At 56.7% G+C, this 27989-nt stretch overlaps 1 protein-coding gene across 1 annotated transcript; it reads left to right on the top strand.

The window, feature by feature from the left end:
* The first annotated feature begins 3385 nt into the window (after window positions 1-3385).
* ONECUT2 (one cut homeobox 2) lies at window positions 3386-20789 on the top strand. The gene is made up of 2 exons (XM_082012970.1): window positions 3386-4538; window positions 20473-20789. Exons 1-2 carry the CDS (start codon window positions 3461-3463, stop codon window positions 20757-20759), a joined length of 1365 nt encoding a protein of 454 aa, XP_081869096.1. The 5' UTR covers window positions 3386-3460; the 3' UTR covers window positions 20760-20789.
* Window positions 20790-27989: the final 7200 nt, after the last annotated feature.

The raw sequence follows: 27989 nt of genomic DNA, 5'->3' as shown, positions 1-27989 counted from the left end.
CCCACGCTGTAAGAGAGGACTGGTAGTTCCCAGGAACGGCAGGAGGGGATGGAGTTGAGTACCTAAAAAAACACGTCCTGCCACCAGCTCCCACTCGCGTGGCACGGTTTGAGCGAGGGTTGGAGTGCCTGGTCTCCAGACGCACCTTCCAACCCCAGCTCTTCTGGGAAAGGGGCAGGGGCAGGGCAAAGGGAAAGGGAAAGGGAGAGGGAGAGGGCCAGGGCAAAGGGAAAGGGGAGGGAAAGGGAAAGGGAAGGAGAAGGGAAAAAAGGACAAGGACACTAGCGCATCTGCAGCACCTGGCTCCCACCAGGGTCTGCCCACCCACTCCCCTCCCCGCCTGCCCACCACAGCACCTCTGCCTCCGAAGGGTTGCACTTGCCTCCCTTTTCCCCAAACCAACTGCAACTTTTGCCTTCCTTTAGGGAGGACAAAAAGATTTCACGCATAACTTGCCCTGAACAAAGGCACCTCACGCCAGGGCTTTCTTTTTCTTCTTCCTTTCTTTTATCTTTTCCACCACAGGCTGACAACGGCAGGGGTAGCTGGTGTGGGGGGAGCTTCATTTTACACCCACTTGGTTAGTGCCGAAAGGCAGCCTGGAAAATACCGTGAGCTCGAGAGATGCGCGGCAACGGCAGCATGGAGAGAAACGGATCGTTAGCCTTTGGGCTCCATAGCGGAAATCTGCAGGGAAACTGGGGGCTGTCACACACAGCCTGTTTGTAAAGAGACTTCGGGTGCCCTGGAGAGTGGTCTGGTAACGCATGGTGTCTTGCCTCGGAATAATAGCAAACCCAGCCATTTTTGGACTGGACTCAGCCATTTTCACTCACCAGCTGCATTTCTTTGCAAGCCCCATGGCATTTCTGCGTGTTCCAAAGCAGAGAGATGCCCAGCACCCACCCCTGCCTGTACGCAGGCCCAGGCGGGTCGGCTCGGCACGCTGCCCACACCGCGCTGCCCACACTGCGCTGCCCACCCCGCGCTGCCCACCCTGCCCACAGCTCCCCACAGCCCCCCGCCACGCCCTCCCTGCACACCTCTCCCCTTGGCCCTTTTCAGAATTTTACTCCCCGATGTCCAACCCAGGCTGAACTCTGGCCGATTCTGTCAAAAAGGTGACATTTCCCCCATTTTTTCCCGCATTTCGTTACCGGAAAGACACAGTGGGGGTGGGACCTTTACAAACGTAGAGATGGTTATCGGGGCCCGAGATAAGGATGACATAAAACGCAAGGACACGGCAGCTCGGGAGCTGCCGTCGCTGCGTTACTGATTAATGGGGGGGCGGGGGCAGAGCGGGGAACTGCATGGCTGGGAGCAGCTGCATGGCCTGGCACGGCGTGGCACAGCACGGCACGGCGTGGCATGGCATGGCGTGGCACAGCACGGCACAGTACAGCCCGACAGTCAGGCACAGCATGGCTCAGCATGGCATGGCACGGCATGACAGGCTCCAGCACTGCCTGGCACGGTGCAGCACAGTCCAGCATGGCCCAGCCTGGAATGGCATGGCACAGCCTGGCACATCTCGACATGGGTGCCCTGCAGTGGGGTGTGCAGAGGGCACAGGGTCTGGCCAGAGCAGGCAGGTCCCCAGCTCCATGCCAGGGGCTCCTGTCCCCACGGGTCCTGCTCCCATAGGGGCCCCTGCCCACCTCCTCACCTCCCTGCCGTCTCCCTGCCTCCATGGCTGCTCACCTGCCGCTTTGTGGCTTGCCCACCTGCCTGCCTGCCTGCTTCCATCCGTCCCTGCCTCTCCCCACAGGCCCCACACAGTGCCGACGCCGCGTTGTGTGCCGACACCGCACCATGTGCCAACACCGCGCCATGTGCCGACACCATGCTGCGTGCCGAGGCCGGGGCCGCGCTCGAGGCCCCTCTGGGAACCCCGCACGCTGTTTCCCACTGCTGCCTCCCCTTCCAGTGCAGTCCCTGCTCCCCACCTCCTCCTGGGGCCTGGCCGGGCAGGACGGCGATGGGGTCCCCCCGCAGCGGCGTGCCTGGCCCACAGGGCGCTCGGGGGCCTTCGGAGTTGTGAGGTGGGCACAGCTTGGAGCGAAGCTGGCTGCCGGTAACGCACTGGGTCGGCACGGGGGCTCGCAGCTCGTGGCGCCGAACCGACGGCCCTGCAGTCGCACACTAGATGGATCTGGCAAGGGCAAACATAAAGCAGCTCAAACCCGCTCGCTGCGATTACGCCGGGTCGTGCCTCTCGGCGTGGCCTCCTCGGAGCAGAGGTGTGCTGTGCTGTCCCGTCCAGCGGCCGCGGCTCTGAGGCGGCCTGGGGAACGCGGGCGGTGGGCGTGTGCGTGGCGGCGAAAGGAGTCACACAGCCGTGTGAAGGTGGACGGACATGGGGGCACGGATTCCTTCTGTGGCTCTACCAGTTCATTTACCGCTGCATGCCCGTGACACGGTTTTACCAAGCCGCACTTTCTGCCGTATGTAACGCAACCGGCAACGCAGGTCAGCGCTGCGCCGTGGTGTGAAGCGACAAACTGCGGGGCAGGAGCGCGCGGGTGCCGTTAGCGGGGCCGGCTGCAGGGCCCGGGCTGCGCCCCGCGGCGCTGCCCGCCCCGCCGGGGACGCGTCCCGCTGCCGCCCCGGGGCAGCCCCCGGCCCCCTGTCCGCCCTCCGGCAGCCGAGGGGGAGAGATGGGTCACGGCTCCCCGGTCCTCATCACCGCCTCTGCACAAAGGCGGCATTTGCGCGGCCGGACCGCCGACCCGCGCCGCGGGCAGCCGGGAGCGCGGGGCTGACGGGGCGGCGGCATCGGCACCGCCGGGCCGCGCGGGGTTGCTGCCGGCCGGGACTCGGCGCGGCCCCGTTCGAGGGAGCGGGGGGCTGCAGGGGGGCTGAGGCACCTGAGGGGACGCGAGGAGCCCGAGGGGCTGGAGGGGGCGGCGGGGCCCGGCCCTGCTCCCAGGAGGAGCCGAGCCGCCGCCGGGCAGCCAGGGCCATGGGTCCCCGGCGGGGCGTGAGGCGGCCCCGACCGGCCCCGGCGGCGAAGCGCCCCCCGCGCGGCTACAAAGGGGCGGCGGCGCCTTTAAGGGCCCGGCCGCCGCCGGCCCCCACCGCCCCGCCCCGCCCGGCGCCGCCACGCCATTGGCGGGTCCGCCGCGCCCCGCCCCGCGCCGCGGCCCGCGCGGCCGCGCCGCCTGCCCGCGGCGCAGGCCCGGCCCAGCGGGCGCGGCCGGGCGGAGCGCGCAGCGCGCCCTGGACAGCTCCCGCCGCCCGCAGACGGCGGCGGCGGCGGCGAGGCGAGGAGATGGCGCGGGGCCGGCGGGGGCCCGGCTGAGCCGCCGCTGCCCGCTGCCCGCAGCCCGCGGGGTCGGCGGAGCGGGCGGCCCTGGGCCGCGGCGCGCTGCCCCGGCGCGGCCGCCGACCCCATGAGCGCCTGAGGAGCGGCCGCGGCGGCCGTCGATGCCTCGCCAGGGAGCCGGGTGCCTGCGCCATGAACCCCGAGATGGCGATGGAGCCGCTGGGCAGCCTGCACGGGGCGGCCGGCCATGAGCCGGAGCTGATGGGCAGCCCCAGCCCCCACCACGGCGGCCGCAGCGCCGGGCCGCTCCGGGTGCCCCCGCCGCCGCCGCCGCCGCACCAGGAGCTGACCCCCGCCGCCGCCCGGCCGGCCATGGTGTCCAGCATGGCCTCGCTGCTGGACGGCGCCGCCGAGTACCGCCCCGAGCTCTCCATCCCGCTGCACCACGCCATGAGCATGCCCTGCGAGTCCTCGCCGCCCGGCATGGGCATGAGCAGCACCTACACCACCCTGACGCCACTCCAGCCCCTGCCGCCCATCTCCACCGTCTCCGACAAGTTCCACCACCCGCACGCCCACCCGCACGCCCACCACCACCACCACCACCAGCGCCTCTCGGGCAACGTCAGCGGCAGCTTCGCCCTCATGCGGGACGAGCGCGGGCTGCCCGCCGTCAACAACCTCTACGGGCCCTACAAGGAGATGCCGGGCATGGGGCAGAGCCTCTCGCCGCTGGGCAACGGGCTGGGCCCCCTCCACAACGCCCAGCAGGGCCTCCACGGCTACGGGCCGCCCGGCCACGAGAAGATGCTCAGCCCCAATTTCGACGCCCACGCGGCCATGCTGGCGCGGGGGGAGCAGCACCTCTCCCGGGGGCTGGGGACGCCCCCCGCCATGATGCCCCACCTGAACGGCATGCACCACGCCGCGCACCCGGGCCACCCGCCGCCCCACGGCGCCGCGCTGCCCGCCGGCCGGGAGCGGCCGCCCTCCGCCTCCGCCGGCTCGCAGGTGAGCGGCGCGGGGCAGCTGGAGGAGATCAACACCAAGGAGGTGGCACAAAGGATCACGGCCGAGCTGAAGCGCTACAGCATCCCGCAGGCCATCTTCGCCCAGCGGGTGCTGTGCCGCTCGCAGGGGACCCTCTCGGACTTGCTGCGGAACCCCAAGCCCTGGAGTAAACTCAAGTCCGGCCGGGAGACCTTCCGCAGGATGTGGAAGTGGCTGCAGGAGCCGGAGTTCCAGAGGATGTCGGCCCTGCGGCTGGCAGGTAGGTGCGGGCCGGCTCCGCGGGGCGCTCCCCGCCGGCACCGGCCCGGCTCGGCCGCCTCCCCGCTCCGCCGCCCGCCTCGCCCGCTCCCGGCGGCCGGGCGCGGGGCCGGCGGTGCGGGGTCGGCCTGTTCCCCGCCGGCACCTGCGCCGCCCGGCCCGCCGCCGCCGGGGCTCGGCGGAGGGGCTCTCTCCGCGGCGAGCGGCCGGGTGCTGGAGGGCGCCCTGCGCGCCCCGCTCGGCGCCGCTCCGCGCTCTCAGCGAGCGTCCCCCCGCGCCGCTCCCAGTGCTCCCGGGCGCACCGGGAGAGACCGAGCGCTGGCGGGCGGGGGGAACCGCGTCCCCGGGGCGGGCGGGGCCGGGCGGAGCGGCTGGGGGACGCGCGCAGCCGCGCGCAGCCCCGCGCAGCCCCGCGGCCCGGCCGCATTGTCCCGCGCAGGGCGTGCGGGCGCCCCCTGGCGCGCCCGCGGGGCGCCGCAGCCCCCATTGTTCTGCGGGCGCGGGCAGCGGCGCCCCGCACCGCGCTGGGGGTGCGGGGGGGGGTGCGTGACATCCCCACGTCGCGGAGAACACTCCGGTGCCCGCCGCGGGGGGGGGGGGGCTGTCTCCGCCCTGAGCTGGGACCCTCCAAAAAAAAAGAAAAGCCCCTCGGAGGATGCTGGGGGTTTCTCAAGGTGAAGGAGGCTTTGCAGGTCGTGCTGCATGTTTTGTTTTGCGTGGGGTTTTGTGTTTGTGGTGGTGGGTTTTTTTTGCCGGAGCACGCGGCGATGTCGCCTATCTGGAGGGAAATCGATGCAGATAATGTTTAGAAGATTAAAAGAGCATTAATGCTGGCAACAGGGGCGTAAAACGCGTGGACCCAGTTTTCATTGATCTGGAACCTGAGCCGGCTCGTTTCCAGTAATGCTGCACCTGCTTTTCCTTCCCAGCACCGGTCCCGGGTGGAGGGTTCCCCACGGAGCCATACCTCTAGGGTAGAAAATCAGAATTCGCATCTACGTGTCGGCCGGCCGTAGACACAAATTCTGAATTTCTGCCGTCCACACAGAGTTATGAATACATAATTTTGGATCTCCACTTTCCCAATTACCCCTGAATGCCTTTGCATCCAGGAGTAAAGTTCAGAGAGAGCTTGGTAGCTCAAGTGGGCATGGGTTCTCCGTGGAGGTGGGAGCTGGAGCAGGAAAGACCTTTGCAAATTACCGTCCCCTTTGGGAAATCGATTTTTTTATTATTATTATTATTATTACCACGTGTGAATATGCAGCCTCATTGCCTCGGTGCTTCCTTCTTCCCCTTAAATCCCTCTGAGCAAGGGGAATGAGCTGCAAGTATTTCAGATTTCTGAAAACCAGGCAATTTGCCCCGTGCTCCTGTAAGTGTTCCCAAACGGGGCAAAAATCTGCTGTCCTTTGAGGGGAATCCCCCTCTCCCCGTGGGAGCTGTGACAGTGGGATCCACTTATTATTTCTTCTTATTATAGAAGATATATAATAATATTCTCTTCTCCTCTCTGCTTCTGTTCTGTTATTCTCTACGAGATACATAATAATATTCTGTTCTCTTCTGTCCTGTTCTGTTCTAATTTCTCATTATTCCTGTTTTTATTATCTCTTCCGGGGAGTCCTTAAAAGCCTCGGGCGGTGCTGAGGCGGTGCGGCACAGCTCGGAGCAGCGCGGGCAGGGAGGGCTGGCTGCGGGCAGAGCCGGCAGCTCGGGCAGAGAGGTGTGGGCAGCTCGCGGCGTGTCCGCAGGGGAGCAGGCAGTTCGGTGCGTGTTTTGGAGATCCGAGGGCAAAACGGCAAAACGGTGTCTGAGCTTCGGACAGACGCTTGTGCTGCTCCCCGGCTTCTGGGCCTGCCGCGACCGGCACCGCGCCGGGGGCTCGCCCCCGAGCCGGGCTGGGGTCCCGGCACCACCCCGCGGGGTTCCCTGTGTGGTGAGTTCGGGGGCCTGGGGGGAGCCTTGAGCGCTGCCCGCCCGGCGCCGAACCGCGGGGCACGATCCCCACGTCCTCGCCAGGTAAGCACGGGAGTTCAAATAACTCCACGCCGAGTTCCCCTGCAAGCCGCCGGGCTCGAGTGGGTCCTGCGAGGCCGTGTGGGGAGACCCTCGGGTGCGGAGAGCGTGTTTCCGAGTGGGTGGTGGGTGTGCTGGAGCCCCGGGGCAGGGCGAGGCGGCCGCGCACCCTCGCGTGACGCCCCCGAGCCGCCGAGCGGGGCCGGGCGGCAGAACGCCGCCGCTTTGCCCTTCCCGTTGCTGAATCACGTTGCAGACGATGAACCGTTTCCCCACCGAAGCGCCATCAGCGTTCCGCTTGCGCGGAAGGGGCGCGCTGGCTCCGCACCGGGGCCCCTCTGGTGGCTGCGGCGGCGGCGGCGGCAGCTGCCGGGTCCCCCCCTCTCCCCGGGAGTCTCTTCTCTCCCCGAGGGTTCCCCCCTTCGCCCCCTTTCCCCGGGGGTCTCTCCTTTCCCCGGGGGTCTCTGCTCTCCCCGCGGATTTCTCCTCTCCCCCCGCGGGTCTCTCTCCGCGAACCCCGCCGCTCAGCCCCCTGGGGCATCCCCGCGCGGGGCAGCCGAGGACGTGTCCACCCACGGCCTCGGAGGACGCGGTTTCGCGGGAGCTGTGCCCCAGGTTCCATCACGGGTCCCCGCGTGAAAGCCCCGGCCGTGCCGGGCCTCTGCTCTGCGCCCCCCTCCCCCCGCCCCGTGACCTCTGCCCGCCGTGGGTGTAGAGGGGCTCTCGCCACGCAGAGACCGTCTGTGCGCCCAGGAAAGGGCTCCGAGCGGCGGCCCACGCGGGGAGCGGCGCCCGCGGGCGTGCCTGCCGACCCACGCGGGCGCGGGGCGGGAGCGGCGGCGGCAGCACCACGGACAGCGGCGGGGGGCGGTACCGGCCGGCCCCGCTCCCGCAGGGCCGCGTGCCGGGAGGGGCAGGGGGCACAGGCCGGCCCGGCGGGGTGCCCAGCGGCCCAGACCCCGGCACCCCGCGGGCCGATGGCCTCCCCCGCAGTCCCGGCGGCGCAGCGCGGCGGTAAAGGCCGTTCCTCAACTTCCTGAGCCAATATCCCCCCCCCCGTCTTTTTGTGCCGCATCACTCTGACCCGCAGAAATTCAAACACCGTTTTGTTAAGCAAACAGTTTTTATGAGTTTTTTGACTGGTTAGTAAAGATGTGGACCTGTTGGAGAGGGTCCTGAGGAGGCCCCAGCAATGCTCCGAGGGCTGGAACAGCTCTGCTGGGAGGACAGGCTGGGAGAGCTGGAGGGGCTCAGCCTGGAGCAGAGAAGGCTCCGGGGAGACCTTCCTGCAGCTGCCAGGGCTGAGAGGGGCTGAGGAGAGAGATGGGGACAGACTTTTTAGCAGGGGCTGTAGCGATAGGACAAGGGGTGATGGTTTTAAATTAACAGAGGGCAGATTCAGACTAGATCTAAGGAAGAAGTTTTTCCCAATGAGAGTGGTGAACCCCTGACCCAGGTTGTCCAGAGAGGTGGTCGATGTCCCATCCCTGGAAACACCCCAGGTGAGGTTGGATGGGGCTCTGAGCAACCTGATCTAGTTGCAGATGTCCCTGCTCACTGCAGGGGGGTTGGACTAGATGGCCTTGAAAGGTCCCTTCTGACCCAAACTATTCTATGATTCTATAAATCTGACCACATTTGTCATTAAATGCATTTCTATCCCTTTTTTCCCCTACTTTTTTTAAGAAACAATTAGTCAATCAACATGTGTTACTCATTCTGAGCTTTTCCAATCTGCTCTTCGCTATTTCCTTATTAGATTTTTTCCAGTTTCTCATTTTTTCCTAGTATCTCTTGGCCGCCACCATTTGAACTGAAACATCCCAAACTCAAACATTCCTCCGCATCTGAAAACTGCCAGAATTTATCTGTGGTGAGGAACATGTAAAGGAGAGAACATTTTTGGGCCCAAAGGATTATTTTCCAGTAACTGATGCTATTTCTTCCCTCAGTCTTTATGGGGGTGTTTTGACTCAAACTTTGTGCTTTTTTTATGCACTGTGGCCCTGGTTGCTCATCCTTAGCACTCCTCCCTCATATCATTCACAAAATTTTGTCCTAGATGTTCCTGCCGTCCACCAGCTGCAAGTGGCTTTTTCATCCCTTCCAATTAGACATTAGTCAGAGATGACAAACTTCTTGCCAGTAACCCAACACGTCTATTCTGAGCCTCCAAGCACTAAAAAGTAGCAGACTCCTCGCATCAGAGGAGCTCCCCTGTGGCTGCCTTCGGAGTGGAAATAGGACCCTGCAGGTGTGCGGAGAATTAATCTAACAGGGAAAGCAGAGCTGAAAAGGACTTGAGACATCACTTGTCCTGACAGTCTGCCCCATTCTTCAAGAATCTCCAGTGATGGGGCTTTCTCAGGCTACCTAGGCAATCTCTTCCAGGGCTTACAGGTACAAAAAAATCCTTAATGACTAGCCTTAATCTCCCTTTTTGTCTCCTTAAATCCTTTGCTTCTCATCTTATCCCCGCTAGACACAGCAAAAAAAATTACTCCCTTTCTTCTGATAGCAATCTGTTTGTATTTAAGACTCCTATCTTGTCTCCTGTCTTCTCTAGAAAAAGCCCCACCATACTTTGGAGATGAATATGCAGAGAAAGCATTATGTCCAATGGGACAGAATAATACATCTCTTTTTCCAAGGTAAAAGATTTTGCATCCAGCTCTATTAATCTTGCAGACTTTTGCATAAAAGGCTCTCTGATTTATAGAGGACTTTTGTATGCAGAAATCATACAAAATAGACTAATCCTAAATGGGTTCAGTGATAAGATCAACCAGACAACGCACTGATGGCGGATAGAAATGCAATCAAAAAAGAAATTGGAGTGTTTTGGGGTTGTTTGGGGGTTTTTGAGCTATAAAATCAAACTACTCCATTGTGAAAAAAGGGGACTCAAACCACTGGTAAATGCTGCACAAAGGAATTATTAGACAAGCGATAGAGGCTGGCAGTTTCCCAAAACGCAAATTGTCTCTGAGACCAAAATATCTCTAAGTAAGCAGGGAACATATTTATGAGTAGTGGTGATTTTCCAGCAGATCTCATCTTGTCATAATGGGCATTTAAGAACGGGGGCCTGTGCCGAGGCATTAAGCTTTGGCAAGCAGCGCATAGCTGAAGAAGATAAAGGAAGAACATGAGGAAGTCTTCCTCGGAGAGCTTCCCGCACACCTTCTTCTCCATTTGCCTTTTCCTCTGTGCTTACCGTGCCCACTCCTTGCCGTATCGGGCGAGGACACTGCTGCTTCCCTCGGCACAAGGACAAGCATCTTTCCTTCGGCTATTGTCGGTAAGGTCTGGGGCACCGGGGCACCGTCTCAGCCCTGACCACGGGCTCCTGATGTGAAGAGGCTCACACGGATCCCAAAACCTCCCAAAGCTTTTCCCTGTCCTTCTAGCATCTTTAGTGCCGAATTTCTTCTCCATCATGCCTGGATCCTGCCAGGGTGCAGCATCTTGGCTCTCCTCTCACCTCCAGCCCTGACCGTGCACCGCAGAAGAGGTGTCCTGTGGGGCATGGCTGCGCAGCCCTGACGCCGGAGCCACTCTCGGTGGCAGCTAGCTCGTACCACTGGGGTGATAGGAGCGCTACTTGATGCAACTGCTATCGCCCACGTAGCCTGCCGAAGAGCCACCCCGTCTCCCATCCACCAGCTGTGTGGTAGCACATTCGCTGCGAGGGTGGGAGACCCACGAACCCTCTACCTGGAGCTCGCTCGCTCCCTTCCTCGCCTCCGCACGCTGCCTGGTGGGTGCACCGGGAGGAAGGACACTTGCCTCTCCTCCCGAAGCTTGCTGTGAAGTAAGCTTCCCTGGGAAGAAGGGAACGGGAACCTGACTTCATGGCGAGGAACATCACTCCCCCCAGGCCTGCTCGGCATTCGGTATTCAGCAGCCGTTGTCTGAAGTGCAAGGAGGGCTCGGAGAGCCAGGAGAGCAACACACCTTTGCTCCTGTCCTCTCCTCGTCTTCATCATTGCGCCCTATCAGTAGCAGCCATTAAAAGGAAATAATAATTTCCTGCTTTCTCCCAGGAGTCAGAGTTTCTGAAAACAAGCTGGTTCTGGAGGCACACGGTGAGAACTCAGCAGGTCCGTACTTTCCCTTGCAGCAGGGCCCGTGGGGCTCGGCTCGCAGCTCTGACTTGCAGGTGTAAGGAGGGAACTGCCGCAGGGGAGGGTGTCACAGCGACACAGCTACGGGAAGGCTGCTGGATGTAATCGGCAGAAAACAAGAAGGCAAGATAGTTCAAATTCCAGTCCACTCTAAGGTTTCAGGCTTCTGTTCAGTGCTTGCTTACCTACCTCAACTTTGCATTCCCAGTCCTTTCTTGGAAAAGATGCCTGAAGCGCTTCCCTTTCTCCACGGGGAGAAGGTCGCAGCTGGATTCTGGTACTTGAGGGGATGTGCTGGCGCATCGCTTGCAGACGCTGCTACAACAGGCAGAGCGCTCGGTGCGGGGAAGGTCTGGTTTCAGCTCTGTGCTCTCACAAAGGAAATATAAATCCTCGTTACAGAAAAGTGTTATAATTCAGCTGAACACTATTTTGGGATTCAAAAGGGAGAATCTCCAGAACAAGAGGAAATATAAATCTCCCAGGCACTAGAAGTGAAGGACTCGCAGAGCGCAGCTGGAAGGAGCTGTGACCGGATCGAGCACCTGAGCAGCCTGGCCGCCGCACGAGCCGGTGGTGCCGGGAGCGGTACGTCCGCGCTGCGGGCGGGCTGGCTGCTCGTCACAGTCGGGTGACGGCACGTAAATGCCGCTGCTTCTACAGCTGCTGTCAGCTCGCGCTCCTGAAAGCAGCTGGGACTCCAACCAGCACACGTCTATTTTGGCACCTCGACGAAGGCGATGCAGTCGTGCGAGGCGTCTGTCTGTCTGTCCCTGCAGCCCCGCCGCTCCTCTCCACACAACGTCACGGTACCCTGCGGGGTACCCCAGGGGTGTCACTGCACCCAGGGCCAGAGGTCTGACAGGTACCTGGGGGCGGTTGCACAGGAGTCGCGGGGAGAAGGAAGGTCACCCAAGCGCCTGCCCTGCAGCCAGGCCACGGCGGGAGCTGGCACCAGCCGGATGACGGTGCCGGCGGGAGGGAGAGCTTCCGCATCCCCAGGTATTGCAAAGGAGCCCTTACGTGCTCACGATCGACTCTGAAACAGAAATCCGTCCGAAATCGGGTCTGTCCCTTTTGCAGCTTGCAGAAAAGGTCGCCTGTAAAGAGGGCTGGACACGGAGCGTCAGGGGACGCTCCCTGCCTCGGCCACGAGGAGAAGCTGGGGGGCTGCCTCGCAGAAGCTGCCTCCGCGCACGGCTGGAGCTTGCAGCCGCTCGGTGACAAGGAGCACGGTGAAACTGCACCGCACGCTCACCAAGCCTCCACTCGTTCTCACCCCGGGGTGCGATAAATTGGCCCTATCCCATCTATTATTCATCGTTCTGTATTAATGATGGAAGCGTATTGCCACAGCACTGAGAGGCCCTTGTCAGAGACCCCGCACGGAGATGGGTGTTGCAGCACTGCACGGGAGGAAGCAGCCCCCGCCCCGCAGGATCTACAGCCCGATTTCAGCCACCCAGCAGATTTACAGGAGACTTGACGCAAGCAGCCTGCCAGATGCCAGACGGAAACAGAAAAGAACCAAGTCCCCAAACCCGTTCATGTTTTCTTCTCAAAAAGCTGAAGGATGCAAGACCTAAAGAGAGGAGGACGTTCCCTCCGTGACAGAATTAAGAGAGAAGAATTCGGGTTGAGTACCGAGACGACCCATTGCTGGCAGGAAACAGCGAGGTTGCGCGCCGCTTGCTCGGAGCGTTGTCAGAATCCCTGTACCCCCAAACGGGAATCGCGGTGTAGGGAGCATCTTGCGAGGGAGGGTCGGTTTGGGCGAGCAAAGAGAACTTCTCCAATAACGGCGGATCTTCTCTGGAAGAACGCAGTTGGCGCTTCGTGCTACGCATCTCCCGGTGGGCATATTCTGCGTGTGAAATGCCTTCAGAGCGCGCCCGGAGGGGCTGCGAAGGCCGGAGGGTTCGCGGCAGAGGGAGGTGAGCAGGTGAAGGCGCGCTGGCCGCGCACCCCGACAGCGTGATTATTTGCATCTTCATTCAAATTGTTTCTTGTTACATAATGATTTTGTACACAGTGGAGTACTTAACCTAATTTGTATTGATCTCAATTGCTTTCATTTGTGCATACTTAATTCAGAGAGGTAATCAAATTGATTTTTGAGGCCTAGTTTTTAAGAGATTGTAGTAACACAGACATACAAGAGGTTGCTTTAAGCGAATCATAGCGAAAGAAAAACATTTTAAACCTTTGCAAAGCGTTTTGATGGTCATTTCATTGTGTTCAGTATTACTAGCATAATTAAATTTCCTTCACATTGAGTTCTCTCCGAAATCGAATTGAGGAACATTTTTTAGTTCCATCAGAGAGATAACTGGGTTTAGTTGACTTTGTACTACACCCGCATGAAACCACATACGGGAGATCAATATTCACGGCTTATCTTTACGGACGATAGAGAGAAATGACTTACTGCTGGATTAAGGGAATATTGTTCTTTACTTGGCTCCTTCTTAACATCTCCTGTTTGTTTCATAGGTCCAAAGTCACTTTTGCCTTTAGAGTAAAAACGTCATAAAACTGGTGATTATCTGAGGTTGTTAGTTAACTTGAGAAACTGCAGGGAACAGAATTTAGAGGAGATGAAGACAAAGGGAGGCTTTTCTCAGCAAAAGTAGACCATGAAGTATGGCCCTGAGAAATTTCAGACTGCTACGTAGTCCTTCCAGGGTTTCTGGTTAAAACCCGGCTGGTTTAAAAGTAGAGATACCTGAGAGGGGAGAGGGACTGACATCAGGTTTACGCTGGGGTTTTGTTTGTTTGGGAAGCCGTGCTTGCAGTGTGCTCGTGCTCCACAGGACAGAAAATCACGGGAGCCATTTGATTAATGTTTCCAGTGTCCAAAGGAAACTGGTGTCAGGCTCTTGGAAGAGAAACGTGATGGGTCTGCAGTCTCCACAGCTCCCTCTGTGCCTGTCTCTGCAGCTTGTGGTCTCAAAGGTTGGTTGGCAGAGCCCCTCTGCCCATAAGCATCACCGCCCAGGGCCCCTTAGCTCCCCGCAGCTCTGGGGCATCACATCCCGGCCTCCCCGCAGCGCTGGCCGTGACGGCCTTAGCCAGCGGTGGAAGATTCACATCAACATTTTTCCCTTTGCTTGGCCAATCGTTATTTCTGTGTTGGCGTGCTTGCCCCAAGCGTAGCTCCAGGCAGTGCTGCTGCGGACGAGCCCCGTCCTCTGCCAGCGGCACGGTCCCTACCCTCTCTCAGGCGTGGGACACGGGCTTTCTCTGGGTGTACTGGCATCCGCGGCGTTCACGTGAACACGCACCCGCCCGAGCTCCGCAGACCCTACTTTCTGAAATACGCGCACAAAGCATCCAGACCACCCGGCTCTGCAAGCAGCTCCTCTTCACCGAGGACTGCTCAGGCTCCGCTCCAGCCGCCGCACGCCTCCTCGTCCTGCCTCTCCTCCTCCGGAGGCTGGTGACGCTCCTGTCCCCACCGCCCCGCCGGAGCACCGGTGCCGGGGGAAGCAGAGCAGCCGAGGGAGGAGGAGGGAGGCAGGAGCAGCCGTGCCCCGTGCCTGAGGGTTGGAGGGTGGGATTTGGCTGAATATTAGCGCAGCGCTGCCAGGCAGAGCGGTGAGCTCCGTATCAATCAATTTTGGCCTACATGTGGCGAAAGCAGTTTCTATAAAAAGGGCTGGTCTTTCTGTGCATGCATGAACAGCTGACGGGAGCTATTGCTGCCTGCAGGGATGGGCAGCGCTGCTCCTGCGTTTCGTAAGGCCAGCGTGGCGCGCTGCAGATCGATTGCTCCGAGCCGTCGTTTCAGCCACTAGCGATGGGGCCCGGTGGATATCTTTCGGTTAAAAAAACTGTCATGAGAAAATGCCCTATCGTCGTATCTGACCCGTTCCGTCGCGCTTTCACCAGCTCCGCGGAGGACGTGCCCCGGACGGCGGCTCCCGCCCGCAGGCACCCCGCGGCTGCGGCAGCTCTCCCCAGTGCGCCGGGGCAGGGCTGGAGCACGGTGGGGTGCCCAGCCTGGCAGCACGGCGCTCGGCCCCCGGCGGGCGGGGGCGGGCGGGGCTGCTCTGCGGACCACCGCGGCCCCTGGGCGCGCGCGTCACAGAAGGGCGGAGGGGAGACCCCCGCGGTGGCGGTAGTGAACCCACTGCCGTTGGCTGGTGGTTGCCGTGCATTCGTCTTTAATGGTAGAGGAAATTTCCCAGTGCGTCAGTCTTTACAAATGGAAGTTTTAAAGACGACACGTATCGGCTGAAATGCTTCTAGATATTTTTCAGGCTTTATCGCTATTTGTAATGCATGGGCTGGCTAGGTTCCTCTCTTCTGAAGAAGAAAATGGAAAATAAGAGTTACTCTTGCAGAAAATAAGACAAATGAACTATTAGTAGAAATATTCAATTTAATGATACTCAATGACAAAAAAAATTTAGCTTATAATTAGAAGTGTGAGAAGTTCACAAGGAAACCAAAACTCAGATGGACTTGCAGAAATAAAGTTAGAAAAAAAAAAATCACCACTTCCCTGCAGGTCCCTTTCAAGCAGATGGGGTTGCAGATGCTGGAACTGATGCAGCACACACCAGTCACGGCAGCTCCTGGTTACCGTAGGGTTGTGATGCTCCCAAACCGGCGTGACGCGATTCTTTTTTTCATGGGAAATGTATTGAAAGCTATTACATGTGGGCAGTTTAGAGCAAATTTTCTTTGAGAAGGAGAGGCGTGTCCCAAGACGCGATGGAGTCTGTGGCGGACGTGAGCGGAGGTGCCTGCCCGCAGGAGGGGACGCAGCCCGGCTGCGTCCGACGCTTGCGCCCGGGCTGCGTGGGAAGCCGGGGCGCGGGGTGCCCCGCTCCTCCCTGGCTGGCGTTAGGTGAAGCGAGCGGCAGCCTGCCCGGTCGGGGGAGCTGGCTCACGGGCGCAGGGGCTCGGGCGGCAGCCCCTTCGCACGGCTCTGCGGAGGCAGAGGCGGACGAGCCGGGCACGGTGGGGAGTTCCCCAGTTCCCGGAGCCAGAGCTGCTGGGGCAGCCGGGGCCGATGCTGGGTTTTGCTTCCTCGGCCGACGAAGGGGGCCCGGTGCCTGGCTGGCGCGTTCCCCACCGGCCAAGCGCTCGCACAGGAAGGGGGGCTTGGCTGAAGCCTTCTGAGAGCGGCCCTGTCTCCGAAGCGGGAGGGATGGCTGCCGGCCCGACTGCTCTCACCGCCTCTGGGATCTAGCAAAATATTCCAGCACATGCTTAACCTCAGGCTTGCAAACACGCTAATAAAAAATCAATGGAGTGTCTTGCATATTTAAAGGTGAACATCTGAACAGTTGGTATCATAGCGGAGAGGAACCTCGTTAGCACTGAGGACTGCAGCGACGCCGGGGCTCGTTCCCGTCACCCCGGTGCCCCTCGCCTGCCTCGCCTCCGCCTCTCGTGTGCTGAGGGCCTTTCTGTATTTTGTTTTGTTTCCCGTTTCCAAGTGACACCTAATTCTGTTTTAAAGCAGCATTTTTAAAACATTCCCATAGTTTTAGCTGCAGGACGAAACTACGCTCGCTGAAGGCAGGCTGTCCCCCTCGAGGGACGCAGCCCCACAGCGCCGCGTCGGGTCTCCGCACCGCTCTTAATGCCCTTTAAGTCGGTGGGGCTCCGCTTCAGCCAACATTAAGTGAGGCAGTACTGAGTCTATTTCTGAGCTCTTGCTGTATTGTTTCTATGTAAAGCCTCTTTAGTCCAGCCTAGAAAAAAAAGGAAGGGTTTTTTTTCACAGTTACAGCTTTCAATTCTTGCCAATTTTCTTCCACTGAATATTAACTGCAGTTGAGAAATCAAATTGTTCTTAGAATCAAGATGGCCCCTTCCCTTCCCTCTACTATTAAAACGTTTGTCTTTCTGTAGGCAGGTTTCCTGGATAATAACAACTTTATTTTATTAGAGTGCTCACTCCATTCTTCTCTTTTGATAAATGCATGTCAAGGAACAACATTTGCCCTTCTGGTGCCTTTTCAAGAGCAAACTTAACAGTTCAAGGAAAGTATTTACTGAATGCATTGAAAAGCACGTACCTTTGCATTATTTATTATAAGATACCAATAACTGTAAAACGCAGAGTATCTCTGGACATAAATTAGTGATGTTAGGAAACACTAGACTCTTCCCAGTGTCCCAGAACCTATTAGAAACTGCAGCAAAGATGCAGGCGCTCGTCACATCCCCAGTGCTGGCGATACCGCCGCGTGGATTCCAGACAAAAGGCGAAGTAAAGTGTCGAATGCACAAAGCCAGCCTAAAATCTGCTTTTCATCTCAGACAGGCAGTAAAACATTATCTGTGGAATGTGTTAGACTCACGCCGACGCCTCCATCGTGCCCACGCAGGAGCGTCCTTGCTGCCGCTCCGCTCCCGTGGGGAGAGGGGGTCAGGATCAGCCTCTCCAACAAAGTATTCCTGTTCCCTGCAGAAACCCTGTGAAATACTGTCCCGTGCACAAAAATGCGCTGATCGGCGTAGTCTTTCGCGCACCCGGCTGAGCCAGGCTCCCTGTGGTGCCATCCTCAGGCACAGGTAGTCGGGTACGGTCCTGACTTCGGGTTAATTACAGCCATTTCCACAGCCTGGGTTTTACTTTTTGGGCCAGGTTCTCATTTCACATTCTAGACCTGCAGAATTATTTAATAGGGCTGCTTAAAAACCCGTCCGCTTATCAATTTACTCTACTTACTTTGTCCCAGCACATTACCTAACCATGTCAACATATGGATTTTTTTTATCTTACTGCCCTGTGTAGACAGCCTTATCAGGCTATTTTTAAATCTGGGTATGCTACGGCAGCGGTATTGGTTTCAGCACTTGATGTTCTCTCTGTGCTAATAAATACAGACCAGCTATTAATACTGATTTTTTTTCAGACTCCATTAGCGTCGCTTGGCGCAGCGATGGCCCGGCGCTGCTGCCCTGCCTGACCTGAGCTCTGACGGGCGTTGCTGGCTGGCTTCGCCCTCGGCCTTGGGCGGCGGCCCGGGAAGGGGGACGCGCTGGCCCCGCGGAGCGCCGCCGGCTCACCCGAGGGCCGCGCAGCCGCCCGGTGCCTTGCGGCCCGTCCCAGCCAGCCGCCCCGGCTGGAGCGAGCTGGGGAGCGGGGAGGCTGGCCATGCTGGACCTCCAGCCCGGGAGAGCGCAGGTCAGGCTTTAAGGCAGTAAGGACCAGAGACTGAATCTCAGAGGAAAGACATTTGCCTGTTTTAAAAGAGATTTGCACTCCCGGGTATTTTAGACTATTTTGTCCCCCCCACGATGGAGGCGTCGGCGTGAGGAGCTTCAAAACACATGCTGTAAGCCCAAATGCAGGTACACTCACGTATACGGGGCCCCGTTTGCAGCCAGCTCAGCGTGCCTGGGGGCTCGCCCTCGCACTGCCGCGCCGTGCCGCGCCGCGCCATGTCTGGGCTGCTGCCGCGGCTGAGCCCCGGCGGTCTCTGCGTGGGGTGGCGGGGGAAGGGAACGGTGCCCAGGGGTGGTGACGCTGCCGGGAGCCAGGCTGGGGCGAAAACCCTGGGAGAGGAGCAGGAGAAGGACCAGGGTGAGCCCGTGCCTGACCCACCGCTGTGGAGCCCAAGCGGCGTCGCCTCCACGGACAGGTCTGGTAACCGCTGCTGGCAAACGGGGGGAAAAATCCAGCCGGTGTGTTTCAGCAAAGCCACACGCGCAGAGGTGACGCCGCTGGGAAGCGTCGCCTCGTTTCTGGACCAGGCTGTGAAGAGCGACACGCGGGGGGAGCGCGTCGTGCCACTGAATGCCACGGCGGGCTTCAGCGACGCTTCCCAGTTTGCCTGTGGAAAACGCAGTATAAGGCTGGGCTGTGAAGCGGTGGTGAAGAGGATGGAGCTGCGGGCAAGCGCGGCCGCGCTGCAGCCCGTGGCTGTGCCGGGGGGTGAGGTGCCTGGGGCCCGAGCCCCCCAGCAGGCAGCCGCCGGCAGCCGGGGGAAGCCTCGGTCAGCCTTAGCCCACGTGCGCCGGGTGGCAGCTGCGGGATGGCGCGGGGGCGTGGGGCCGCCCGGCCGTCCCGGCGGCCGGGGGCTGCGTGGAGAGCGGGTTGCTGACGAGGGACGCGGCCTAAGAGCAGGCGCTGCTGCCGTGTCGTCTCAGAAAGTTGCAGTTTGACGTCTGCCTGTTTTCTTCACGGCTTTTCGGCACTGTGTTCGGTGGGAGAGCCCAGGAAGTGCGGCGGCAGGGAGGGCTGTGGCATCCGCGACGCCCTCGGCGGCCTGAGGCTGTAAACAAACGGCTCCAGCTGAACTTGTGAATTTCTCTCACAACATTGTCTGAAGCTTTGGCAGCTTTTTCAGGCGGCGGCTATTGCAGCAGCGGGTGGGAACCGCAAATAAACGTGTAAATGGTTAAAAAGTGGCCACAGAGGTCTCGTCTGGAGAAAACAAGCAGACAGGAGGTTCAGCTGGATGGCGGCAGTTCGCGCTGTCGAACGTGCTGCCACGGCAGCTTCGACCGGGGCTCGCTTCGGGCTGCTTGCGGTAACAAAGCTGCCACACCGACGCGAGGCCCGGCCGCCGGGGAGGCAGGGCCAGGCCTCCCTGGGGCTGGAGAAGACGACTGTGGGGAGAGGAGCCGCCTGCCCCGGGCCAGACAGGGCAAAGCCGGGAGCAGAGCGCGGCCGCACGCGCTGCCCCGCCGCGGGGTTCTACCTGTCCCCGCGCGTCCGCGGCGCGTCGCCAGCACCTCTCTGGTCTGTGGGTGTCTGCCGGGAGAGGAGCCGCTGGGGCCGGTGCTGTGAGCGGAGCAACTGGGGGAAGCGGGTGCAGAAGGACGGGTGGGCGCCGGCCCCGGCGGTGCCGGGCGGGAGCTGGGTGCTGGCGCTGGCAGCCCAGCGTGCTGCCGATTTCCGCTGGGGCCCAGAAACGCACCGCGGCCCCCGACGGAGGCTGGTCTTGTGTTGCGAATCGTGTAGGGAGTGCGGGGAGCGGGCAGCTTCTGCTTGCTCAGCGTTTCTTCCCCTGCACTACCAAAGCTGCCTTCACCATTGTGCCCACAGAAATTGTTTTAAGTATGCGTTTGGAATATGGGACAAGTCTGTCCCAAAATATGGATAGATTTATTCCACACGCATGAAACGGCAATTCCCAGTTGTATTTCCTCTGTCCTGTGCATTACCCCGGGGTGCAGTTTACATTAGGGAACAGTGGCTTGCACAGTTCTGTTAAAAAACAGTCACCTGGAGTTGTTAGATGCTACGGCACACGAGGAGTTTCTGCAAAGAATTAATCTTTGTCTCAGCTATTGCGGGGGAAAAAAGGGATGTGCTCTGCATTCTCTTTCCTAGGCTGACATCAGATAAGCTGAATTTTTAATCCTAATGCTGCTGTAACAGAAGAGCAATGCATTTCTCAGATGGTGGCTTATTAAAAGTGTGGAAAACCTCAAAGTTGTGCACGGTCCAGAAATGCGAAGCGAATTGTAGCGTCCCGCCTGGGAGTGGCTGTGGGGGGAGCGCTCCAGATGCCTAGAGATTCAGTGCCCGAATGCCTAACGTGCCATTTCCAAAAAGGCAAAGGTCTTCGGGATGCGAGCAGAAACACCAGCGTAGCCCCCCTGGGATTCTTCCGCGAGCCCTCGGGCCCACGTGCCGGCGCGGTGCCGGCCCGGCCGGCGGCTGCGCGCCGCTGGCTCTGCGGGTCCCGCAGGAGGGTGGCAGCTCGCGCCCGCCGCGTGCCGGTCTGCGCGCCCGGCGCGGCCGGCCGGGTCCGCGGGCAGCCACGCGCGTCCTGCTGATTGCTTTCTCTCTGTCTCTGCCCACCCCTTCCCCAGCCTGCAAACGCAAAGAGCAAGAGCCGAACAAAGAGCGGAACAACTCCCAGAAGAAATCTCGCCTGGTTTTCACGGACCTCCAGCGCAGAACGCTTTTCGCCATCTTCAAGGAGAACAAGCGCCCCTCCAAAGAAATGCAGATCACCATCTCCCAGCAGCTGGGCCTGGAGCTCACCACCGTCAGCAACTTCTTCATGAACGCCCGGCGGCGCAGCCTGGAGAAGTGGCAGGACGACCTGAGCTCCGGGGGCTCCTCCTCGGCCCCCAGCACCTGTACCAAAGCGTGATGGGGAGCGGGCGGCGCGGCGCGGCGCGGCAGAGAGGGCGGCTTCGCAACGGGGCCCTTCACTGGTGACTTAAAGCACAATCCTTCCGGAAACGAACCCCAGCCCAGCTGTAACAGAGGACACTTCCTACGGCTTTTAGTCAGTCTTAGCAGGCGCGAGTTAAAAATTAACCTCTTTCTATACAATACTACGCTCAGGACAGGCGAAGCAGGTCTGAAACGCAGGGGAGTCGTTCGTGAGGCAAGTTTCTCCTGAGCCCCAAAGAGCCCGGGCCGGCGGGGGTGCCGCTGCGAGCCTGGGCTGCCTGCCCGTGCCCAGCATTTGCCGGCGGGGCGCCGGTGCTGGCCACACCTCCCTGCACCAAAGCTCGCCGCCGTGGCCCGGCCACGTGAGAACGGAGCACAAAGTCTGACACGTAGACGCTAAAGAATCCGAGAACCTGTTTTTAAAACTCAGGCATGGTTTTGTTAAGTGTTTTAGGGAAAAAAATAAGATCAAATTTAAGGTTTTGTTTGGGTTTTTTTAGTTTGTTTAATTTAATCAGCTTGATCTTGGATCAGAAAAATTCAGTTCACTTGAGCTCGAAGTATCAAGCACAAAGCCAGTAGCTATAGAAGTAGGTACAATCCTGGACTCACTGCAGCACTTGTTGCGAGATGCAGTCTAACTTCCAAGGTCGGCAGGGAACACCTCTGCGACCGCACGAGCCTCAAGCACAGTTTGCAGTTTGTCACAAGTTCTGTGTTTGTACCTAATGCAGATGCACACTCAGGAGGTCAATTTAACTGCTACAGTACGTGGAGCAAACACAACGTTTTGAAAGATCTAGATTTTTTTAGGTCGTTAATACGTCCGTTTTAGCTACCAGGAATCTAGTTTCTCCTCAACAACGTCCTTGTTACTGAAACGTATTTAGAGTTCAGTGTATTTTTGTTCATTTCTGTTCGGTATTTTATGATACTTTCAAGCAGGAAAAAAACAGAAACAAGCCCTTCGGATGCCACTGACCATTTTAGATGTGCCGCATATGACTTCAATACGCCATCTAGAGCTATTGCATCCCTAAGTTCCTTTTCTCCACCAGTCGCCCAAGCTGGCGGGAACACAGCACACCAAAGAGACAGGATTTCTGCAAGCCAAAGATGTTTATAACTTGCCATTTTCTCTTCGTCATCGCTGGTGCAGGTGGTTGTTCGGCGATGGGGAAGCCTCACAAACTCCAAGCCCTCTCTCCACCTCCGGCGGCTGCCGTGCAGCGGAGCAGGCAGGCAGCGCTGGCAGCCGATGCGAGCAGAGCCCCGGCCGCAGCCGCCGTGCTCGCAGCCGCACCGGCGCCGCGGCCCCGGCCGCGCCTCGCAGCCCCGACCCACGCCACCGAAACGGCCGCGGCCGCTCGATGTGCGCGTTTACCAGTGAACGGCCCCTCCTGGCGCGCCGGCCGAGTCCGCGGCAGCAAGCCAAGTGCGGTCGTGGTTCGTTAGAGACACTTGAGACTTTTTTTATGTACTACTTAATCGAAACCAAAGAAACATTTTCTGCACCTACTTCTCTGCAACAAACTGTTCCATTTAAAAATAAAATAAAAATAAAAAACCAAGGAAGGACGTCAGGAAGCAAACGAGTAACACACTGTGTTTTGACAGACATCTTGGACGTTTTAGGAAGCAGATCTCAAAGAAAGGGTTGACAAGAACAAGAACAAAGCAAAGCCAGTATGATTGCTGCTTCATTTGACAACTCGGTCATCTTAAAGTTGAAGATTGTCTTTAATTTGTGCCTATGCAGTTTTTTCAAAAGAACAAGGGACAGAGCAACCAAAACCTCAACAGCTACAATACCAAAGATGAGGATTCTCACTACTTGTGTTTCACGTCATTATCTCCTCTTGCACGACTAATGCATATAGCACCATTGATCTCTGTACAGGTAACCACTTCTGTTTCTTTGCGCAACCAAAAAGGTGGGCTTATTTATGTTTTTCCTGTTTCTGCCCCACACGGAATCTCTCCGAGAGCTGCATGGACTCCAAGTGCAAGATGTTGGGATACTACGCTGGTATGTCTCCTCTCTCCAGAGCCACGTAGGAAAAACTTGTCGCTTGGGTATGACTTGTTTTGTCAGGTAGAGTTGGTCTCCTGTATGTCTAGAGCTTTGAACAGCCATCCTTCTGTATTTGAAATCGGTTGAGTAACTACACCTTTCCTTCTCTTCTCCAGGGATAAAACTTGCAATATATATGTACCAATTTATGTCATTTGAAGTGCTAAGCACCATCACAGCCTGGCTCACTGAGATCAGACCCCGATCTGAACCGAAACTGAGGTTTCAGCAGTTCACGTGGCAGTTCAGTAGTTCATTTTGACGTGTTAGACATGTTATGTTGGTTGATCAAAGTCATGATGATCCAAATCATGACACGCAGGCCTAAGTCTAAATTCATCTTCAGAGCTGAAGTGCCGTGGTACCATTTTGCTCCATCTCTACCTTTAAATGAGGGCTTTCAAAACTGCTGTAGTCATTTTCCAATGCTTACACGTAAAAAAAAAAAAGAAAGAAAATCAAAAAACCTTGTCTGTTCAGGACAGGAAAAGTTTCTGAAAAGTCAGTTCAGATCCTCACAGCTAAACTGACAGCACATACCAGCTCTGGGAATCAAAACAGCCTTTGACATAGATTTCCAGACAGATCGTGCGTGATTTGAAAATGATCCAAAGAAGCCTCGTAGTCAGACATGGAATAAAGCTGCCAAAAACGGTTCAGGTCTGGGCTGATGCGTACCAACGCCTCCAGGTATTTGAGTGAGAAGTCCTGAGTCAGCTCGCTGTAGGGCAGGGCCCAGCTGAGGTGGTTTGGTCATGCTGAAGTTTCACCTTCATTCCCATCCAAGAGGGTCCACTCAAACCAGCCGCTCCATGTGCATTTTGAACGTGGCATTGCCCTCATGGGGAATGTCTCGTTCTGAAAGTGTCCTCTCGCCATCTGCAGCGGTGTGGGGCGATGCTGGGTTTCGATCGCTTTTCTCATGCTCCGTTCCATAGTGCTCCTGTAACCACGGCACGAGATGACACGCCACCAGTGAAAACCCCAGCTGTCGTTCCTTGCCCCGCCGTCCCTCCCCGCAGTCGCAAGGCAGAGGAGTTATCGTCTGGACAAGGAACAGCCCAGGCATCCTCTAAGACGTGCGCTTGGCAGCTGGTGTCCGCCGCAGAGGTGGGCTCCTGGGACATTTCTCATTAGGGACATCCACAGACCGGCGGTTTTGCCTCCCGCGTACCACCGTCCTTAGAGGCAGCGCGGAGCCTGCCCTGAGCTTCTCGCAAAGTCTGTGAGCAAAGACCTGGGCTTTTTATTTCTGCTCAGGGTTCATCCCAATAGCCGTAACGAAGTAAGTCCAGATCAACTGCTGAATTATAAAAATACGTATATTCAGTGAAATCATTAATGTTCTCCAAATTGTGGACGTTCTTGTTATGCAATATTATGGCTAAAGTTCTTGCCTCGATCTTTCAAATGTCGACCCGCAATCTCACACCAGGAACGCTGCCATTACAGTGAGTAGTACCGAGCCTGCTGTTACTGCCCGCGCTGCATCGCTTGTTTAGCAAAACGCGTGAGGCTTCTCCGTGCTGGGGATTGCAAATATATCAACACCCACGTTTTCTTCATATTTGACAAAAATAATTTTCATCTGAACACCTGAAAATACTGCTGCATTTTTTATCCCTGCATCTTTCATGGCCCTATGTTACGTCTTCCATTTTGCTGTCAACTCTTGTAGGCTTTTATGTAGCAGCTATCTCAGAAGAGGAGTGTCGGTAGCATATACTGTGGGTAGATATATTTGTACACGTGTGAGCAGAATATATGCTATATTCTGCCCATACTAAAAAAAAAACTCAAATAGATATGTTATGTTTATATACCATATATTTATGAATCTATAGAGCCGTGTAACGTAACTTTTTCCTTTTATTTATTCTGATACGAAAGACTAGTGTGTACAGATAGTATCCCAGCATCTTCTGTGCTGTGTACTTGGAGTTACTACCATGGGCACATCCAAGATGAATTCAACTTTCAAGAAACCTTGGATATTGCTTAATCATCCGTGAAGGAACAAAGAATGTGCGTGATGACTTCGGTTGAATAGCTTTATTCTGGATCTCTCTTACCTAAAGCTGAATCCAAAGACCTGAGAAGGACTAAACCAGCAAACTACACTCAAACCCGCCTAAGGGAATAGGGATCTCCTCTTCCAAAGCAAGACACGGTAACGACATGGTATTGCAAAGAGTGTGCTAGCTTCGGACAAAACCCAATGTTTTTCTTGCTTGTCACGATACCTAAGTATTTTTAAGACATGGGGAAACTTTATACTTGGCCTCCTTTATATTTATTAAGGGGAATTTTTATTGTTTAAATTTTTTAAAAAGGCAAAGCTTAAAATGGTTTTATTTTTTTCCAGACACTTGTGGGTTTTAACCCAATATGTTACCTATCGATAATGTAATTTATTTAATTTAGTCTTAGAGTAGGTCCTGAGATCTCTGTTCAGCCTAAATCCCGTTGAGTTTCATTTTAGCTTTAAAATTCAGTGGCAGTTTTTCCTGAACACAGACTGCGGGATCAGGCTCCAATGTTAGTTATTTGTAAGTATTTAATTCAATCATTTATTAATTAATTTGGGATTAATTTTGCTTATTTATCCATTTTACTGTTTTAGCGCATCAGAGATGCAAAGCCTATGTTAGTAAATACACTTTAAAAGTTAGTATTGCTTCATAGAGCAGCCAGGTTCTGTTACAGACAGGGGAAAAATAACGACTTACATAAAACAGGAGTTTAGTTTTAATTTCTTCTTTTAATTAATTTTAATTGTTTAAATATCAAAGTTTAAATTATTTAAGTTAATCTCTTCCCATCTGATTAGAAAGTGCGACGTACCTTTATTGTGGCACATAAAGCCTTCATAATATAACTTATTTATTTAACTTATTCATCATCATCTGAGGATGCCCTTGTATAGTTTTTATTTTTTATTTAGATTTAGATTTAAAGCACTACAGCTGATTTTCTGTAAGAACAACAGAGTGAATTTTTGAGGACAAGCAATGATTATTCAACCTAAAACTGTGCATTCAAAATCAACAGGAAAAAAAAGACACTGGGATACTTTGCCTGAACTTTGTGGCTTCGTAAAACTTAAGCTGGGGGAAAAATAATACATGCCAAGCAAAAAGAGAGAAACCCTTAAACTAGCTGCTTCCAAGAATGAACTTCTGTATGTGTTAAAAAAAAAAGAAAAAAAGAAAAAAAAAGGAAAAAATGAAAAAAAAAGAAAAAACCTTTCTATTTCTAGTGAGAACCAAAGAGGCTACCTCACTGACTTTTTCCATTTGTAATTTTAATCGTGTTGATGATACCAAAGATACCAAAGATTTCTTTCTCTGTGCGGTCTGCATTTTGCTTGTGCTCTTTTATAGTTTCAACTGTTCTCTCCTACACACAGTAACGTACAGCTGCAAATACCCAGATACCCAAAGAAATACTTCTTGTGGAAGCTGCCAGTTCTGGTGACGACATTTTCTGTGTTTCCCTTATGCCTTCCTGCCAGCCAAAAATGTTTGGAGACGTGAAACCACTTCACGTCCTTCCCCACGCCAGATTCCGGTGGGTGGAGCGGTTGTGTTGACCTGGGGATGAATCCAGGCTTTGCCCGTCAGCCGATTCCCTGGGGAAAGGGCCCTGCATGCTCCCACAGCAGAAGTCCTGCCCAAGTATCTATGGGTGTGCATTGGGCCCCTCGCTACAAGAAGGACGTTGAGGTGCTGGAGCGTGTCCAGAGAAGGGCAACGGAGCTGGGGAGGGGTCTGGAGCACAAGTCTGATGAGGAGCGGCTGAGGGAACTGGGGGTGTTCAGTCTGGAGAAGAGGAGGCTGAGGGGAGCCCTCATCGCTCTCTACAGCTACCTGAAAGGGGGTTGTGGTGAGGTGGGGGTTGGTCTCTTCTCCCAAGTAACCAGCGATAGGACGAGAGGAAATGGCCTCAAGTTGTGCCAGGGGAGGTTTAGACTGGAGATGAGGGAAAATTTCTTTATGGAGAGAGTGGTCAGGCATTGGCACAGGCTGCGCAGGGAGGTGGTGGCGTCGCCATCACTGGAGGTGTTCAAAAAATGTGTAGATGTGGCACTCCAGGACGTGGTTTAGCGGGCATGGGGGTGTTGGGTTGATGGTTGGACTTGATGATCTCAAAGGTCTTTTCCAACCTTAACAACTCCATGATTCTGTGATCTGCATCAGCGGCAGAAATCAGCAGTTGCTCTTTTCAGGCAACGCCCGCTGCTGACCGCCAGTCTGAGGGGAGGGGGGCTCTTCTTAATTTTGGCCATCTAGACACCAGGCAGCGAGCCCCTTGCTGGGACAAAGCCCAGCTGTGCCCGGCCCGCGCGCGCACGCGGCGTTGCCGGTGAAGCCGGTGGGCACAGCGGGTACAGAGCCTGCTCTCCCCTGCTGACACTTTGTTGTTGTTCACAGTCACAGTTTTCATATGAAAATCAATTAATTAATTAAAATCAATTAATTCTTTTTCTGGAGTCGGCGATGAAACAAGGTCCGTTAAGCTCCGTTAGTGTCACGTTCCTAAGCGATTACTGAAGAGCTGGTTGGTTGTCTCCGGGGGGTTAGCGGTGCCCGTCGGCATTTGCTGCTTTTAGCCTGTTTTGCCCTGTCTGCACGGCCGAACCAAACGCCCTGATGTGCCGAAGCCAGCCCCGGGCACCGCTTGCTCTTCCCAGCGCTCGGCACCCCCGCCGCCTCGCACGGCCCGCCCAGACACAAGTTCAGCTTTTCTCTAGCAGCCCGTAGCAGAGCCCGTTGCGCAGTGAGAGCGACCAGAAGGTGAGCACAGGCTGGTAGGTAAATTTAAAAGAGAAAAACCCCTCAGATTGCAGGTATGCACTTTTGGCTGAGCTTACAAGCTGGTTTATAAACCTCCGGACCCGACCCGCACGGGCACCAACACCTCGGTTTAATGACAATTAAGGCAGGCGACGCTCAGCCCGGCGCAGCATCTCCTGCGCCGGCGAGACCCCGCGCCGGTGCAGAGCCACATCCCAGGGGGGGACGGGGGCCGCGAGCCGGCGCCGCCGTCTGCTGCAGGGGCTCGAGCCTTTCCCCGGGAAATCGGCTGGAGCAAGGCCTTTGGATTCACACAGACAGATTACCAACAGCT

This window comes from Phaethon aethereus (assembly GCF_964289735.1).
Source record: "Phaethon aethereus genome assembly, chromosome: Z".
In the NCBI taxonomy this organism is placed as follows: Eukaryota; Metazoa; Chordata; class Aves; order Phaethontiformes; family Phaethontidae; genus Phaethon; species Phaethon aethereus.
Note: the sequence above shows the minus strand (reverse complement) of the source record. Positions and strands in the feature narration are given on the sequence as shown.

Coding starts and splice junctions, on each gene's coding strand:
- ONECUT2 (XM_082012970.1), top strand. CDS start 3,461: ATGAACCCCGAGATGGCGATGGAGCCGCTGGGCAGCCTGCACGGGGCG. Junction 4,539..20,472: donor GTCGGCCCTGCGGCTGGCAG/GTAGGTGCGGGC, acceptor CCCCTTCCCCAG/CCTGCAAACGCAAAGAGCAA.